The sequence below is a fragment of the Mastigoproctus giganteus genome, chromosome 6, assembly GCF_048544385.1.
Source record: "Mastigoproctus giganteus isolate SK-2022 chromosome 6, ASM4854438v1, whole genome shotgun sequence".
NCBI classification, from domain to species: Eukaryota; Metazoa; Arthropoda; class Arachnida; order Uropygi; family Thelyphonidae; genus Mastigoproctus; species Mastigoproctus giganteus.
In genome coordinates, this window is record NC_143580.1 from 19,479,660 (window position 1) to 19,496,549 (window position 16,890).

A 16,890-nucleotide genomic window follows, 5' to 3' on the forward strand; every position below is an offset into this window, starting at 1 on the left:
TTCAACCCCAAAAATCAGGAGCACTACCTACTGGAGGACGAGGGAACCTACAATGCCCTAACCAACTTTGCTCAGTGCCTCTTTGTAAGACGCCAGACTCTTCCTTTACCGGAAAACCTAGGACAACTAGGATAAATACAACAACAATCACAACAAATGATGAACCAAGATAAAACTGGACTGTGCCTGAACTGCACTCTCCCAAATACTGACCGATGGAGGACACCGATTCCATTTGAGAACTGTTAACCAAACGCATTGACTATAATTGGACCTTCGGGAGTCCACCCTGACTGTGACTGAAGCCTATCCTACTGAATATCCACCAGTGGATGGACCTGGATCCCACGAGTAACTACTTAATAAAAGACCAAGCATGATCTGCACAAATGTCAGACAGACCTGGACTGAAAACCTGGACAGAGATATCTTCACTCCACTCCTGGGAATACCAAATGGGGCAGCCCTGACGCCTTGGCGCCCGACTGAAGCCACCCCACATTTATGCCCTGTTGGCGAATAGGCCAGCTCCCTTGCCTGGCCTACTTTCTACCCTTCCCTGGCGGGGGATGAGGGGACAGCCCTGCTGCCACCTCCCCTTCTCGCCACCCCTTCTTTTCCTTCTGGTGGGGCATGGGCATGCCCCACTGTAAACTGGAGTTGTCTTCCCTATCGGCTCCATACTTCTATCTATCTCCCCCCCAGTCTTCAGTCTCCCTCCCCACTCTACCTGCACGCTAGTGAACGCCCCACACAATCTAAATTCCACAACTGAAAATCAATTTCGCCCACCATTTCTTTTGACCTCCTAGCACTTCCTCCTCAACGTGATCACATTTTTATTTATTATTATTATTTTTTTTTTTTTAGGTCCTAGCCACTGAAATCTCATAAAATTAGGTGGCAGGACCTGCCAGAGTGAACTATATTCAAGTGGATACCTGGTCTGCCTCCACGGGGCGAAAGTGGGGCAACGTCGGGACTCAGTAGAGGTCTGGCGGCTAAATGACCAGATGAACAACGGTACAAGGCACCACACATATACAAATTCCATACACTTTTAAATCTCTGGCTTTTCCAGTAAACTGGTTCACCTACAATGTAAACTACGCGGAGATGGGGGAAACCCCTGGTGCCGCTTGACCCTAAACACACTTTACACTTTACACTTATATGAAAAGGTATTAAATTCAAATTGAGGATAGTGGCAAGAGAGATGTGCGGAAATTTGCCTTCAGCCAGAGGGTAGTTGATTGGTGCAATAAATTTCCATCTGCTGTTGTACAGGTGGGTAGTTGCACAAGTGATAAGGGTGGTGTTGACTATTTTTTTGCTGATGTTATATAAGCTTGCTTTCTTACATCATTTGTCACTAAAGAACATTTAGTGCTTTCGTTTTTCACACGGCGAACAAGTTACTGGGGCAAGGACTGCATATATATTTTTTTTCTCTCAAACACTCAGGTTTTCTTCTTAAAACAGAGAAATCGATCATAACATAACACATACAATTTAGAAACGAGTACTGACGCCCATGGATGAGCGTGTTAGGTGTATATTGAGCGTCGAAACAGGCTATGAGGTGTCCGTATATTGTGTCTATAATTGCACGTATTCTTCGGTCGGCTTGCTGGACGAAAATCCAAAAGTTCCGGAGGGGGGAAAAAATGCAACCCTCGTCTGAGACCGACTAACTCTGCCAACTTGTGAAAAAAAAAAAAAAAAGAAAAAAGGCCATGAAACTGTCCTTAGCAAGATTCGAACGTACGCCTTTTCCAGCGGTGTGGGAGGATGGTGATTATAACCACCTGCTACCCTGTGAGGGAACAATTCATGGCTTTAATTGCCTTGACGAAAGTTCTACATAAAACCAACCCAATAAACTAATGTTCATTCAACACTAATCGAATATAAAACGTATGAAAATTACCAAAGGATAATTTAGATTTTCCCATAACTCATAATGAATATAAGATAGCGGAGATCATCCTCAGTGCGTGCTCAGTCACTCAAAAATTTAATATGACCCCCTGAGAATCAATAAAAATTGTAATCTCCCATTCCTTCTGAAGGAACAGATGATTATGTCATCGCCCATCTCTGCAGAATACAAGGGCTGGCCCAACAGGTGAGTTGAGCAGGTCTACTCGACTGGTGTAATAGAGTCTCTTACGAAAGTTGTGGAACCTTTGAGGCTTAATTATAAAGGAATATTAAAGCAATATATGCAACCATATACAAAAGATTACAATCAAAGTATGTCACTTTGGCTGCGTATAGGTGACAAATTGGATTGGTCAGAAGTGAAATTTGGAATAGACTGGATCTAGATCATGCGAAAATGAAAGATGCAAAAAGTTCTAGAAGGTAAAAAAAAGGATACGTTTAGGGGTGAATGCAGCCGCCACACAGCAAACTTTATTTAAGTTGCAATACAGTATGAGAAGAAGCTATAGTTTTCGAAGATAAAATTTCTGAATGTAATCGCTGTAGTGCAAACTGTTTCGCTAGTCAAAAAAGATGTGGTGGAACTCTTATCTTGCATAAAACAGTTCTCAAACATCTCTCTCTCTCTCTCTCTCTCTCTCTCTCTCTCTCTCTCTCTCTCACTTTAACGTTAACTGACCACCTTCTGTTCCAGATCAGCAGTTGCAATTCTAATTTTACTGGCCATAGTGGGGACTGTGCTTGATGTACTTGATGTGCACACAGAAAAAAAAGAAACCGTTCAAGGTAAGTGTTTCGCATAAAGTATTTACTATAATAATTTACATAATCCTCTTAAATTGAAGCAAAAAAGCAAATATTCTTTTATTGTTACAAACTTAAAATATTCTATTAATTAAAATAAAATTAAAATTATTTACTGTATTTTAAAAATAAAAATAAAATTTTAAACTTTATTTTCATTAATTAAAACTAAATTTTTAAATTTTTAATAATTTATTTATTAATTAAAATTCTTACAATATTTAAAATTATATGAAACATGTTTAAATATTCACTTTTTAATATTTAAAAATATTAATCCTTAATTAATACCGGTATTAATTACTGCGATATTAATATTTAGATTGCGGTAAATACTATTAAAATATTAAAGTTCTATTCTTAAGAAAAGAGGGTGGGCGTGTAAGCAGGAAAGATAAACACTGATCGTTATATTGCTTAAAATATTGGAATTTTATGATAGACATAAAAATTACATCTAACGATCTACAGAAAAATCAAAAACCGACCGCAGATGCAGCAGTTTTTGTTTGTTGAACTGTATGCACTCGGGCAACCCACAACTCCTTTACAGATTTTTTTTTCGAATTAACGAAAAAAAAGTTAAGTAAAATTGAGTCCATTTCCTTTATTTCCGTGATTTTGATTGTAAAAATACGCTGAATATTAAAATATAGAAATCTGAAAACTTTGGAAATACATGGGCTGTGTTAGGGTAAGAGAATAAGAATAGGTGCATGTACACCAATGCTAGAAGTTTGGTAAATAAATTTGATGAATTTCAGGTGTTAATCAAAACATCAACGGCGCATATTGTTGGGATATCAGAGACACGATGTCACACACAAAAGCAGTGCAGAATTAGAAATTGGGGAGTACAATGTGTACAGAAAGGATAAAAAGGATAGGAAGGGAGGAGGGGTTATGCTGTTAATTAAGAAACACACAAAATCTAAGGAAGTGCATCTAATTGACATGGGTGGACATTGCATTGTCCAGCCAGTTGACAGGGTGGACAGTGCAATGTTGAGGCAGTTTGGTGTGACACTGGGAAAGCAAAAATGAGAGTAGGAGTATTTTATAGCCTAATGACTCTAATGAGCACAACGAACAATTGTACAGAGAAATAGAACGGGCCAGTAAATCATATTGTGTTATAATAGGAGATTTTAACTTCCCAGATACTGGAACTTGTGTATTGATCACTCGCACACTAGCAAAACTTTTAGAGGGAATAGATGTGTGAAATTGGTGGTTTTTTTTTTTTTTTTTTGGCTGATGCTATATAAGCTCATACGCTGGCTTTCTTGCATCACATGCCTCTATTACTATTATTATTTAAATGCAAAAATAAGAATAAAATTTCATCTTATATTGTGAGCAAATGTCTTTTAAGAGAAGTTCATTTGGAAAGTCAGTTACCCGTATGAAAATTAAAGTAAATGTAGAAAAACTAAGTCTAAAACAATGGACTTCATTAAATAAACTAATGTAATAATAAAAATCAAAATTAAGAGCCTTCGGGAACTTTTAGCACAATTTTTAATAGCAATTAAAATTATAAATAACACGGAAATTTTTGCTAAATTAAGAATCTTTTTTTAAAATTATGCTAATAATTGCGATAATTATTTGTAAATATACTCACACACCCTAAAGTATCGATGTTTTTATATACTCTTTTTTCGTTCAGGAAACCTTCGCCTGATTTTGTCATCATTCTCTCTTATCAAGAACTTTAATAAGCTGGTGAGTCCACCTTCAGACTCATGTGTAGCTCTCCACAGTATAAGATTCATAAGCATGTGTTGGATAATACTTGGCCATAGTGTTATATGGTTAAAGTTTCAACCAATTAGTAAGTCAGTGAGTTTTTATTCTAAACGTTGTTGGTTTTTTTTTTTTTTTTTTTTTATGGTTAAAGAAGTGGCCCCCAGCATTGATTTCGAGTTTCAAAGGAGAAAATAAATGTAGTTTCTTGCTAGCACGATAGCCTCTTCAATATAATATGACAAAAAGAGAGTCCGTTCGATTTTTTTCACACCTTGATCATGTTGATCGGTCTTCGGTGAGGACTGCATCTTTTTTCTCTCAGAAACTCATAAAACATTTAAATGCTAGAAACAATTTCTATATTGTATATCTTTATTTTAGTAAAGCTTTCGATTCCGTCTCCCATGACAGACTGCTCTACAAACTGAAGAACGCCTCGATTATTAGAAAAATCCGTTAAGTGGAACGGGCTGGCTGATTAAAGAGGGTGGAAACTAACGGGCTTATTCAAAAGTGGAAGTCTTGCGAGTGGGGTTCCTCAGGGTTCCGTGCTGGAGTCCATCTTGTTTTCAATTTTTCCCAAAGATATCGGTGAGAGTACATAGAGTAAGCTGTCTAAGTTTTCTGACGATTTAAAGCAGGAAGAGTGAGTGTGTGCACGTGCGTGCATGTGTGTTTCCGAAAAGCTTAGATCGGTTACGCATGACCTGAAATACGGCAACTAAAGTTCTATCCTACTAAGTGTAGTTTCATTTGTAGAAAAGAAATCCGAGGATGACTTACAACGTGGAATTAAAGGTGGTTCAGGATGAGACATGAATTTCAATGATCTCTGCCTTCAAGTTAGTTTTCAGAATCACTGAAATGAGCTCAATGCTGCGGACCAGATTTCCTTTTCCCAGATATATGGATTTGCCTTCAGTCAATCTGGCTCCAATCAAGAAGTGTTGTATGTCACTTCTCTTGCTGGGCCTGTATTCATATCCAGGGACAAGAAAAAGAGTTATGCAACTGCTCTGTTCTTTAAGAAATTTATATCTACTTCCATCTTCAGTTCATCAAGCCGGACATCTGAGTCTGAGGCTTTATCTGTTATGCTCAAATTTAACAGCATCCTACATGTTGAGCTCTCGATTAACTCAGTCACTAACAGGATTGACACCTTCTCCCTATTTTTTTTTTTAAATTTTTATTATTTGTTGGTGTGTATGCGACCCTACCAAACTATGCCAACTCCGCGTTTATGGTGCGATACCGTACAGATAAAGGCCAATCAGTGTAGTGGTGTAAATGTATTGTAGTCTAGTGTCGAGTGACTGGCCACTAAGCTTATCTCGTCGAAGCAAACTGCCACGAGCTAGTTACCATCCCTGGCACATAGAGCCGGGCCAAGGATCTACTATCTATCATCGGTGACATCGTGTCCATCTAGCGAAAACACAAATCAGAAAACACTAGAGGAGCGTAATGTATGCAGAGTAAAATTAAAACGAAGAGAAAGTATTAGTATATGGCAAGACATGAAAGAAAACAATAAAGAAAAGAAAAAGAAACGGAAAACAAAATTCCAATCCATCACATTCGTAGCTTCTTCCCAGATACACTTCCCCTCAAATTCACTGCTCCCTTCCCAACAAGTCAACATCACTAACCTGCTAGCCACCGCTAACAGTTCTCTTCTAGCGTTTGAAGAGAGCAAAGAGTTAGAAATATCTTACCTCAACATCATGGTGGCTCTTGATGCTGATCAGATACCTGCATTTCTTCAGTTTCTCAAAGCTACTAGGTGATCGAATTATTATTGAAATTATTTTAACAGTACTGGAGCTTGTCGCTCATCCGTATTTGCGTGTTCTGTCTGTAGAAATGTGTATTCACGGTCTGATCCGCATGCTGCCCCTCTCCCCCCCATCGTAAGATAATTTTAGAGATTCCTCCAATCTCGGTGACGGGAATCGAATCCATCTTCTCCAATGAGTGGCAGGCGGTAATGTATCATGCCGACTAAGCTACCACCAAAGGCTTCCAGGCTAAGGTAAAGAAAGCCCACACGACAAGCATGGAAAAGTTCGATGAAATACCGGTAAAAGTACTTTGCCGTAACGGCATTTATATTGTTGCTCGCTCGATAAACAGATGGTGGGTGTTATCGGTCTGAAGTAGAAGTTGAATCCCACGGGAGCTTGAAACCCTCCCGAAGTGGGGGGGGGGGGGGTAACCTGACCTTTTTCTTTAGAATCACTAATTGAATCACGAACAGAGTCATATTGGAAGTTCTAGCGTCGTAAAAAATGTTCGTAACGTAGTTTCACCGGTAAACCTTTTCCAAGTTTGCCGTGCTTCTCGTGTGGGCTTCCTTTACTTTTGCTTTTTTTTTCTTAATAAACAATTTATCCACTAGTCTACCAGTGATTCTAAAGAAAAAAGGTCAGGTTATCCCCCTCCACTTCGGGAGGGTTTCAGTCTCCCATGGGATTCAATTTCTACTCCTGACCGATAACACCCACTGTATGATTATTGAGAGAGCAACAATACAAATGCCATTACGGCAAAGTACTTTTACCGTAAATTTCATCGAACTTTTGCGTGCTTCTCATGTGGACTTTCTTTACCTTCGCCGGCTTCCATTACCTGATCAATGCAAAATGCTATTCTTCTCATCACTCCTGCTGAATCAGTCGTGCTCCGAGTGGACGACTACATATATAGACTACATCAGTCTCATCCAGTGTACATCAAAGAGATTGTACGCTCGCCTTCTTTTTACTATCATTATCTCCCCGATTGTTCATCACAAGACAAAACTTATTATGCTCCACTTCTCACTCCAATCAAGAATGGTGCCGATTTACTTCAGAAAACCAACTAGGTTTCTCCCGTTGCCCACTCATCACCACGTGAAGGTGAGCCAGGTAGTGTGGTGTAGGTCTCTGGCTGGGACGAACCCTGGCTACTGGGATCGTAAAATGGCAATATCTGTCTGGAATAGGACTCTTCTTGATATGATATGATCTGATTTGTTAATATAATTAACAGTACCCTGTCCATGCTTGTAATGTACTTTACTGCAAACATGGACATCGTGAAACGGCTGAAGAAGGCTGAATGTAAGTGGAGCCCGTTTAACCCGAGACAAAGCTTCAATTCTCCCTCCTTAAAAAACAAATCATTCCCAGTAGTGATCTCAGGTGCCTGACCAAATATTACTTACCATAAGTCATTGATCATTTTAAATGAGAACTCGTGAAAATGAGAACTTCAAGTAAAACGAGTGCCAGGGCATCGCATTAACAAGTACAGTGTAACACTCTTCGTTCTGTGTGCATGGTGGCGCCATCTGACGAGAATCTGTAACCTTACAAATGTGCATGCACAGTGCAAGCAGTAAATGTACACTGCATCCAGCATAGAGGGCATATTTTCATGGTGGAATCTAAGCAGAATCATTTAAAACTACCCAACGTGATTTCTCTTGACAATTTCGATGTCTTAAGGGGCCGTCAAAATCTGTGATACGAAGCTTGTGAAAATGTTCGAGTCACATGTTCGCACAGAAACATGTGACTAAGGCAGCATTGTTGGACATGCTTCGTCATGCTTACTTATTATGATGGTCATTTTCAAAATGACCGTGATGATGACTGCTGATGAATTGTGATGAACACAGTTCATCAGCAGCAAAAACGTGAGGTACCTCTTTTTATCATGTCCTCATAAGGAACTGCATTGCTTTTTAGCGTGACCTCTCACATACGGCGTATCCTCTCACGTCTGCTCTCTCCCTGCTTAACTAGCAAGTGGTATAATACATAAAATATACCATTTAACCAGAAAAAGTGCTTAACTCAAGCAATAATATCCTCATTTAGAATTCAGTAAATTTTAGAAAATCATAAAAGATATCCCAGGAAGAATCTTCCAAAAAATTTAGTGTTTGATCCTTGAGTGATTTAAAGCAACAAAGTTCATATCAGCATGAATCCGATTTCGAACTGATATGAAGATATCACAATTAAAAAAAAAAAAAAAAAAAACACTAGAATACATGTTACATTTATTTTAGACTTAGAAGTAAAAAAATATTTTAAAATGATCTTTAAAATATTAAACTCTTTAATATTTAAAATTTAAAATCTTTAAAATTAAACTCCTTTTTTTTATTCGAACAGAAGGCCTGCCTTCTGTTCGGATACACATTTCAGAGCATCACAATTTACCTAATCATTTTAAATGAGAACGTACTTCATAATTTGGAACATTGACCGGTCTGATTTGCATGCTGCCCCTCTCCCCCCATCGTAAGATAATTTTACATACGGCAATACACTATATGGTATGATGATTTTTTTGTGGACAAACTGGATGATTGTTATATATTTTAGCATGTCAGAAAAAGAGAACACAAGGGGCACATATATATCCTGGATCTGGTTCTCACTAAGGAGCTTAACTGCATCAAAAACTTGACAGTGTGGGAATCAACAACAAGTAATAATCACAGTAATATAAAATAGGTTGTGATTAAAGAAATTACATACCTATACTATCAAAGATAAAAGAGGGCGCTTTAATTTCAAGATAGAGGACTATATTAAACGAATGAGATACCGCTTTGTACCGATTAACTGTAGACGCTTCTATATTATATCAGATACAAATTTGCAATGCATTTGTTCTGGAAGCCACAAACTTATTCATTCCAGAGGTGAATTTTCCTAAACGTAAAATGTCAAAATAGATGATAAGTGAGGTTAAGAGTTTGTTTGAGCAAAGTAAATAAGCAAGAAAAGCAAGAGAAAAAGTTGCAGACTCGCCCGATTCCAATTTCATTATAAGGGAATATATAACAAAACCAATGAGGTAAACCCGGAGAAAGCTACTACGATAAAGCACTAGCAAAGAGAGAAAAGAGCGTAAAGGAAGCTCTTCTTGTATGTCAATACAAAAAGAAGAGTTAATCAAATAGGTCCCTTAATTGGTCGCAATGAAAGGATCATAGAAAGCCCGCAAAAATGGCCGATGAGAGTTGAACAGGATATTTCAACCGAAAGCATGATGAAATCTTCAAATCTGGTGCTGTGGAAGCGAATAGTTCTTATAAATTTACAGAAGGATTAGGTAACTTATTAGAGGAGATGGGCAGATTGACGTGGAAAGTTTTTTCCCTCGCGAGGAAACATCATCAGTTTGCTCCTTGAGTCATTTATCACTAATACGATAAACGACGATGGTTAGACCGCATTTGAAGTATTGTATTCAGGAATGGAAACCGCACTTAAACCGCACAGGGCTTTTATAAGGTATTCAAAAGAAGGGTAACTAGATATGGGCAAACCGATGCACATAAAAGAACTTCTTGCATCCGCACTTCCAAGAAGTTCTTTTATGCACATAAAAGAACTTCTTGGAAGTGCGGATGCAATGTTTGATAGCTAGACGTCTAAGGGAAGATCTGGTTGAGGCGTAAACGTCACTGAAGGGGTTGAGTAAAAGAAATGAGGAGAGCCTGTTTTCTCTTGTAGATGGAACAAGAACCAGAGTACACAAATACATTTCGGAAAATAAATCAACGCATTCCCGCATCATTTGAACTTACTAATATTAATTCTAACACACACACACACACACACACACACACACACACACACACACACACACACTCACAACCAACTAACCAACCAACCAAACACTGTTGACAAGCTTTAAGGAAGCTTGAAAGAACTAGACTACATTACTGTACCACAACAGGTGGACTATGGAGTTCTGCGAAGTCTTTGGAGAACTAAAGGTTTCCCCCGTTGCCCAATTCACCACGTGAAGGTGGGCCAGGTAGTATGGTGTGGGTCTCTGCGCTGGGGCGAACCCTGGCTGCTGTTATTACCTACTGGAATTGTAAAATGACCGTATCTCCTGTCTGTCTGTATTGGACCCTTCTTGATATGATATGATCTGATTTGTTTAAAGTCACTCAAGGAATCAATTCTTAAGTTTTTTTAGATTCCTCCTAGAATACCCTGTATATTTACATTTATTTTATTTTTTTATTTTATTTAGTTTTGTCTTTCATTGTGAATCTTTAGCATTTTCTTTTATATGAACTCCTAAAAAAATTGCAAAAAATTGCAGTTACACACACAATTTATGTTGCAATAAAAGTTCCTTTAATAATTGTCTTTCCTTTAATAGAAAACTTAATTATTCTCAACAAATGGTTCAACGATATTACCAACAGCAACGTGTTAAATGGTTTTATCATAGTAGACAGCTTTATCGTTATGACGTAAGTAAAAACATTACAAAACAAAGTTCATATTTTATTTCTATTAAATTTCTTTTATTATCGATCTACTAGAAATTAGATTTATTTATTGTATATTTACACTTTTTATTAATTTCTTGTTAGTACGCAAATTTTTCTCAGCTGTCATCATTAAGCATTTTGACATTGGTAATTTTCTTGATAGTATAAAAAAGATAAAATACTCCTACTAATTTATATCACATTGTCGTGGCTGATATATCCAAGCTTTATTCAAGAATTTGAAATTAATAAATTGAGAAGCTACACTGAGTATTTGACTACACAGGACAATTCAAAAGTAAGGGAACAATTTCGAAAAATCCAAGAAGTGAAATGGCATTTATTATTGCTAAGTCATACACAGATGGACAAAGAATCTCTGAAAATCTCTAAGATCCATGGGAAACTTAAGGACCTACAGGCTATCCACATGATCCCTACTAGTCAAAGCAGACATCGATTCGTTAGTCCATTTTTCCTCATAGACGTTTTAGACATCTATGCAATATGCGCATAGCATACTCTGTGTCACAGTATAAACTCTGTTAAGGCCAGAGAGTGTAGGTTGTTGTGTAGTCTGCGTAATGTACTGGGGATGTGTTGATCCGTTGTTCCTCTGGCCACTTAGCCACGGTGAAATTGGGGAAATAAAGTCCCCCCCCCCTCCGTTGCCCGTCCATCACCATGTGAACGCGGGCCAGGTAGTAGAGTGTAAGTCTCTAGCTGGGGCGAATCCTGGCGTCTCCTGAGGTAGCCAGGGAGGCACCCTAAAAAAAATCAGAAGTTTTTATGGGAATGGAGTGCGGGAGAGAAAGTATGAAAGAGTACAGGTGAAGATAAAGAAGGTGGATGATAGGGATACTTCCATCTGGAGTGAAAAAGTTAAATGGATAGAGAGGCACACCTGTAGAGAAGGCCCATCCTCCACGGGGGGAAGGGGACTGTTAAAAGCAGAAAAAGATTTTAGGGTGAAAGAGACCACAGAGCGAAAGGTTTGAATGGGATATAGGATTTCAGAGGGAAGAAAAGTGATAGGTTCAGAGCGCCCTACGCGTGGGGGGGGAGAGAAAGCGCTGTAAGCACTGCATGTAATGTAATATAAGTCCCACACTAGCCAGACCAGCTGGAGCCAGTGCCAGCAGATCCCACACCATACCACCACGAGGGGTACATGACGTCAACAGGGAAGGAGTTTGCTGAATAGGTTACCTTCACTACAGTGTAATGGGGGAGGGGGGGGATCTGTCAAAACAACAACCACTCTACATGCACACGCACCATACACTCACCTGTCATGTTAACATGTACACGATACATTTTTTTTATATGAGATATTTAAGGACAAAAAGCGAATATTTCATGTATAACACTACTTTCACTCACACACTTGTCATATTCCATTCATCATCTTACACCCAGACAAAACATAGTTACAATATACTGTATATAATATAGTGAGGCACACGCATTTTTAATACAAATCAAGTATTTATTCGGTCACCGCATAGTTCACACACGTGACCTGCCATTCATATCAGAATAATAACTTAGCCTGTAGAAAACTTATTTTTAATATTTAAAGAGGCCATTTAATGGATATTATCATTCACTCAATCAGACACACGGGGTGCTTGGTGTACTGAGATCACTGAGTACAACAAACACCCTGAATTAAAAAAAAAACACTTTTTTTTACTGCAGGTTTATCATCATCATTAGCCATTATCAATCCACTACAGGATGAAGCCCTCTCCAGCAACTTTCCAGTTCCTTCTGTTTTGTGCAATGGCCATCCATTTACTACCCACAAACTCATGAATTTCATCTGTCCATCTCCGTCGTTGTCTTCCAGGTTTTCTTCTAGCTCCTCTCGGGTACCATTCTGTTATTCTCTTAGTCCATCTGTCATCATGTCTTCGAGCTAAGTGTCCTGCTCAAGACCATTTTAGTTCTTTAGTTTTGATAAGAACGTCCTTTACTTGAGTTTGCTGCCTAATCCATGTGTTTCTCTTCTTATTTAACAGTCTGATTCCCAATATAATTCGTTCCATTCTTCGCTGTGTCGTTCTCAGCTTCTCTTCCATTCTTTTTTTTTTTTTGCCCAAGTTTCACTTCCATAAGTCATGGTGGGTAGTATAAATTGGTTCATTATTTTACGTTTCAGACAAATTGGGATATTGCTCCTCAGTACGTGACTATATTTCCTGAATGCTAACAATCCAAAATTTATTCTTCTCTTGACTTCCAGCCATTTATCATTATTACAGCTGATGACTTGTCCCAGATAATTATATGACTCCACCTTTTCAATTACCGCTCCTTCAATAATTATATCCCTTTCTATGGCATACTTATTGCAGGTTAAGTGGACACATTTCCCACCCAAGCACCTATACCAGGCGGTGCACATAACAGCTCTTGCACTTTTATAAGCACTCAGTGAAAAACATACGCATACACTTTTACTAATACATTTACTCATATATACACTGAAACACATACACACTCTTACACACTTATAATCATGGGCACAGATATATTTGTACACATGTACATAGATATATTTGTACACACACACAGTACTGGTTAACAAGAGAAACTGCTTCTACAGAGATGATATATACTCTAATACAAAGGGTGCAATAATATTTGCTGATGCTATCGAGGCAGTGTTAGGTGGGTCGAAAAACTGTTAGCTTGGGATGAAACACAGACTAAAGATTAACAGTAACCAGTGGCAGAGGTGGAAGTGATTCATGCACTGCTTTTATTGGAAGGAGCAGCAGCCTGCAAAGCAAGAGAAGCTGGGAATTTCTAAAACTGTTGGGAGTCAGCATGGAACAATTAAAATCATGGGCTGTGTTAGCCTAACTAATAGTAAGAACAGGAGCATGTATACTTGCATGTACACCAATGCTACAAGTATAGTTAACAAATTTGATTAATTTGAGTTGCTGGTCAATCAAAGGCAATATCAGATATCAATATCATTGTTGGAATATCAGAGATGTAGTGCCACTCAGATATAAGGGATGCAGAGTTGGCATTTGGGGAGAAAGGATAGACAGAATAAGAAGGAAGAAGGGGTTGTACTGTTAGCTAAAAAACACAAAATCTAAAGAAGTGCATCCAGTTGACATTGGTGGACAGTGCAACGTTGAGTCAGTTTTGTGTCATATAAGCACTGGGAAAGTAAAAATTAGGGTAGGAGTGTGCTATAGGCCTAATGACTCTGATGAGTATAATAAGAAACTTTACAGGAAAATAGTGGGCCAGTAAATCAGAGAGTCTTATAATGGGGGATTTTAATTTCCCAGATATTGACTGGAATTTGTGGGTTGGTCACTCACACTAGCAAGGCTTTTGTGGATTTATTGGGTGATTGTTTTCTACATCAGCATGTTCGGGAGGCAACTAGAGGGAGTAATAGATAGCAGCGATCACAGTGTACTGATATGGGATTTACTTAAAGATGTAACTACCATCAGGGGTAAATGAAAGGTTTTTGCTATAGTAAAGGTTACTACAGTGGTCTCAGACATTTTTTAAATTCTATACAGTGGGACCAACTGATGAGGTTACCAACAGCAAATACTAAATGAGAAGCATTCAAGGAAGTAATCTTGGAGGCTACTACGCTTTTCATACCAACTAAGAAATACTGCTCAAGGTTTAGGCCCAAATGTATATCAGATGAACTAATGAGGCATATGGCAGAAAAGAAAAATGCATCGGTTACATATAAATTATCAGGCGACACAGAAGCCTATGGCAGATATAAGCTAATCTGTAATCAAGTCACAAAGGAGGTTAGGCAAGCCAAGGCTGATTACGAGAAATCCTTGGCAAAGGATACAAAGAAAAACAAAAAACAACAAATATTTCTTTACTTATGTACAACTAAATGGACGGGGATGAATCAGATTGGTCCACTTGATGTTGGTGGTTCGATTATTGATGATCCTGCTCAGGTTACTGACAAACTGAATGAGTATTTTGCATCTACATTCAAACATGAGGAGTTATTTACGGAAGGGAATGCCAAAACTTTATCAAACTCTAACAAGGAGCTAAATGATTTCGTAATAAATTAGAGTAAAGTGAAGGAGAAATTGTTGACGTTAAACATAGGAAAAGTACGTGGGGTGGTGGGATCTATCCAGTTATATTAAAGAAGTCGGCAAAGGAAGTAAGCAAAGCCTTAGACATAATTATGAGTGCATCGTTCAACTCAGGGGAGGTTCCCACGGACTGGAGATGTGCAAATGTATCCCCAATTCATGTATCCCCACTTTAATATAACTGGATCTATCCAGTTATATTAAAGAAGTCGGCAAAGGAAGTAAGCAAAGCCTTAGACATAATTATGAGTGCATCGTTCAACTCAGGGGAGGTTCCCACGGACTGGAGATGTGCAAATGTATCCCCAATTCACAAAGGGGGATCGAAGGGTGACACGAGTAATTACAGACCAGTTAGTTTAACTTCTATTCCGTGGAAAATAATGGAGTCACTAGTTAAAGAAACTTTGCAGGATCATCTAGACAAGACTACAGTATTCAGACACAGCATGAGTTTGTTAAGGGGAAGCCTTGTCTGACTAATTTTATTGGATACTATGATGTAACACAAAGTGATATGAAAACAATAATTTTGACATCATATACTTGGAGTTCAGGAAAGCTATTGATATTGTAGCACATGTAAACTGTTCTACAAATTGGAGCAGTAGCATTAAGGGCAAACTGCTGCTATGGATAAAGGGATGGTTGAGTGGGAAAAGACAGAGAGTGGTAATCAATGGACGCTTCTCTTCGTGGACTAATGTTATTAGTGGAGTCCTCCAGGGTTCTGTGCGGGTCCTGTTGTTTTCTATACTTATCAATGGTATAGAAGAAGTTATTACAGTCTTAATGTCCAAGTTTGCAGATGAAGGTTAGTAGGGTTGTTGTTAATGAGAGTACGCTACTGCAACACGATCTAGAAAAGTTAGGCAGACAGGCTGAGAGGTGGTAACTGAAGTTTAACATTGACAAATGCAAAGTGCTGCATATTGGTAGCAGCAACCACAGAGTAACTTACCAACTGTGCGGTACTACACTTAGGACAGTGGAGAATGAAAAAGACGGTTACTTGTGGGGGTAATTGTACAGTCAGATATGATGTTTTCTGATCACGAGGTCTTGTCATTGATATACAGGAATTTTGCTAACAGGGATAAGGAGGTGATTATTATTTCCTTGTATAAGGCAGTGGTCATGTCACGCCTTGAGTACTGCGTACAGGTGTGGAGGCCTCGTTCCAGCAGCTCTACATCCTCGACACAAGTGTGGAGGATGTAGAACTGCTGGAACGAGTACAGAAAAGGGCAACAAGATTGTTTAGGGGAAAAAATGGGTGCTCCTACGAAGAAAGGCTTAAGTTCTGCAAATTGCAGCATCTGGAGACTAGGTACCTCCGAGATTATCTGATTGAGTTGTTCTGATAAGGCCTTGAATGGTTTGAGCAGGCTCAATGCCGATGGGTTTCTTCCTCTTGTTCAGATTAAGAACCTGGGGAGGCATAAACTGAAATTGAGAAAAGACAGTTGTAGAACAGATGTGCGGAAATTTGCCTTTAGCCAGCAGGTAGTTGATTGCTGGAACAAACTTCCATCTGTTATTGTAGAAGTTGTTAGCTTAAATAAATTCAAGGAAGAAGTGGACAAACAATTGGAGCAAATGGATGGGTAAAATGGGAAGTTTTTTTTTTTGTTTTTGGCTGAGGCTGTATAAGTTTCCTTTCTTGCATTATATGCGTCTGGTAATGCTAATTCTAACTCTGTCAAGAGCAGAGTCAGCTGCCTGGAGGCTTGTATCTGTGTCCTGTGTAGTGAGTTAATTGTCTTGGATGAACCCTCAATTTGAGTGTATTCCGTTCGCGAACATGTTTATATTCGTTGCGATTTTGCTTGAAGCAAGAACAGGTCTTGTTTCTTCATCATCAGAATTTGCATGGGCATTGTTTTCATCATATTTTGTTCGCTTTAAACGAACTACAGGATTTGAATCCTCTAAGTCAGATTCGAAATCGGAAGTAATTTTCTC

At 38.6% G+C, this 16,890-nt stretch overlaps 1 protein-coding gene across 1 annotated transcript in view; it reads left to right on the forward strand.

The window, feature by feature from the left end:
* The window catches only part of LOC150084035 (nose resistant to fluoxetine protein 6-like), a 62,885-nt gene that overhangs the window by 30,469 nt on the left and 15,526 nt on the right, over positions 1 to 16,890 (forward strand). Inside the window, exons 5-7 of the mRNA XM_090375868.1 lie at positions 2,642 to 2,733; positions 4,424 to 4,588; positions 10,690 to 10,783. Of these exons, the coding sequence (XP_090231994.1) occupies positions 2,642 to 2,733; positions 4,424 to 4,588; positions 10,690 to 10,783 (351 nt within the window). The remainder of the gene's footprint in view (positions 1 to 2,641; positions 2,734 to 4,423; positions 4,589 to 10,689; positions 10,784 to 16,890) is intronic.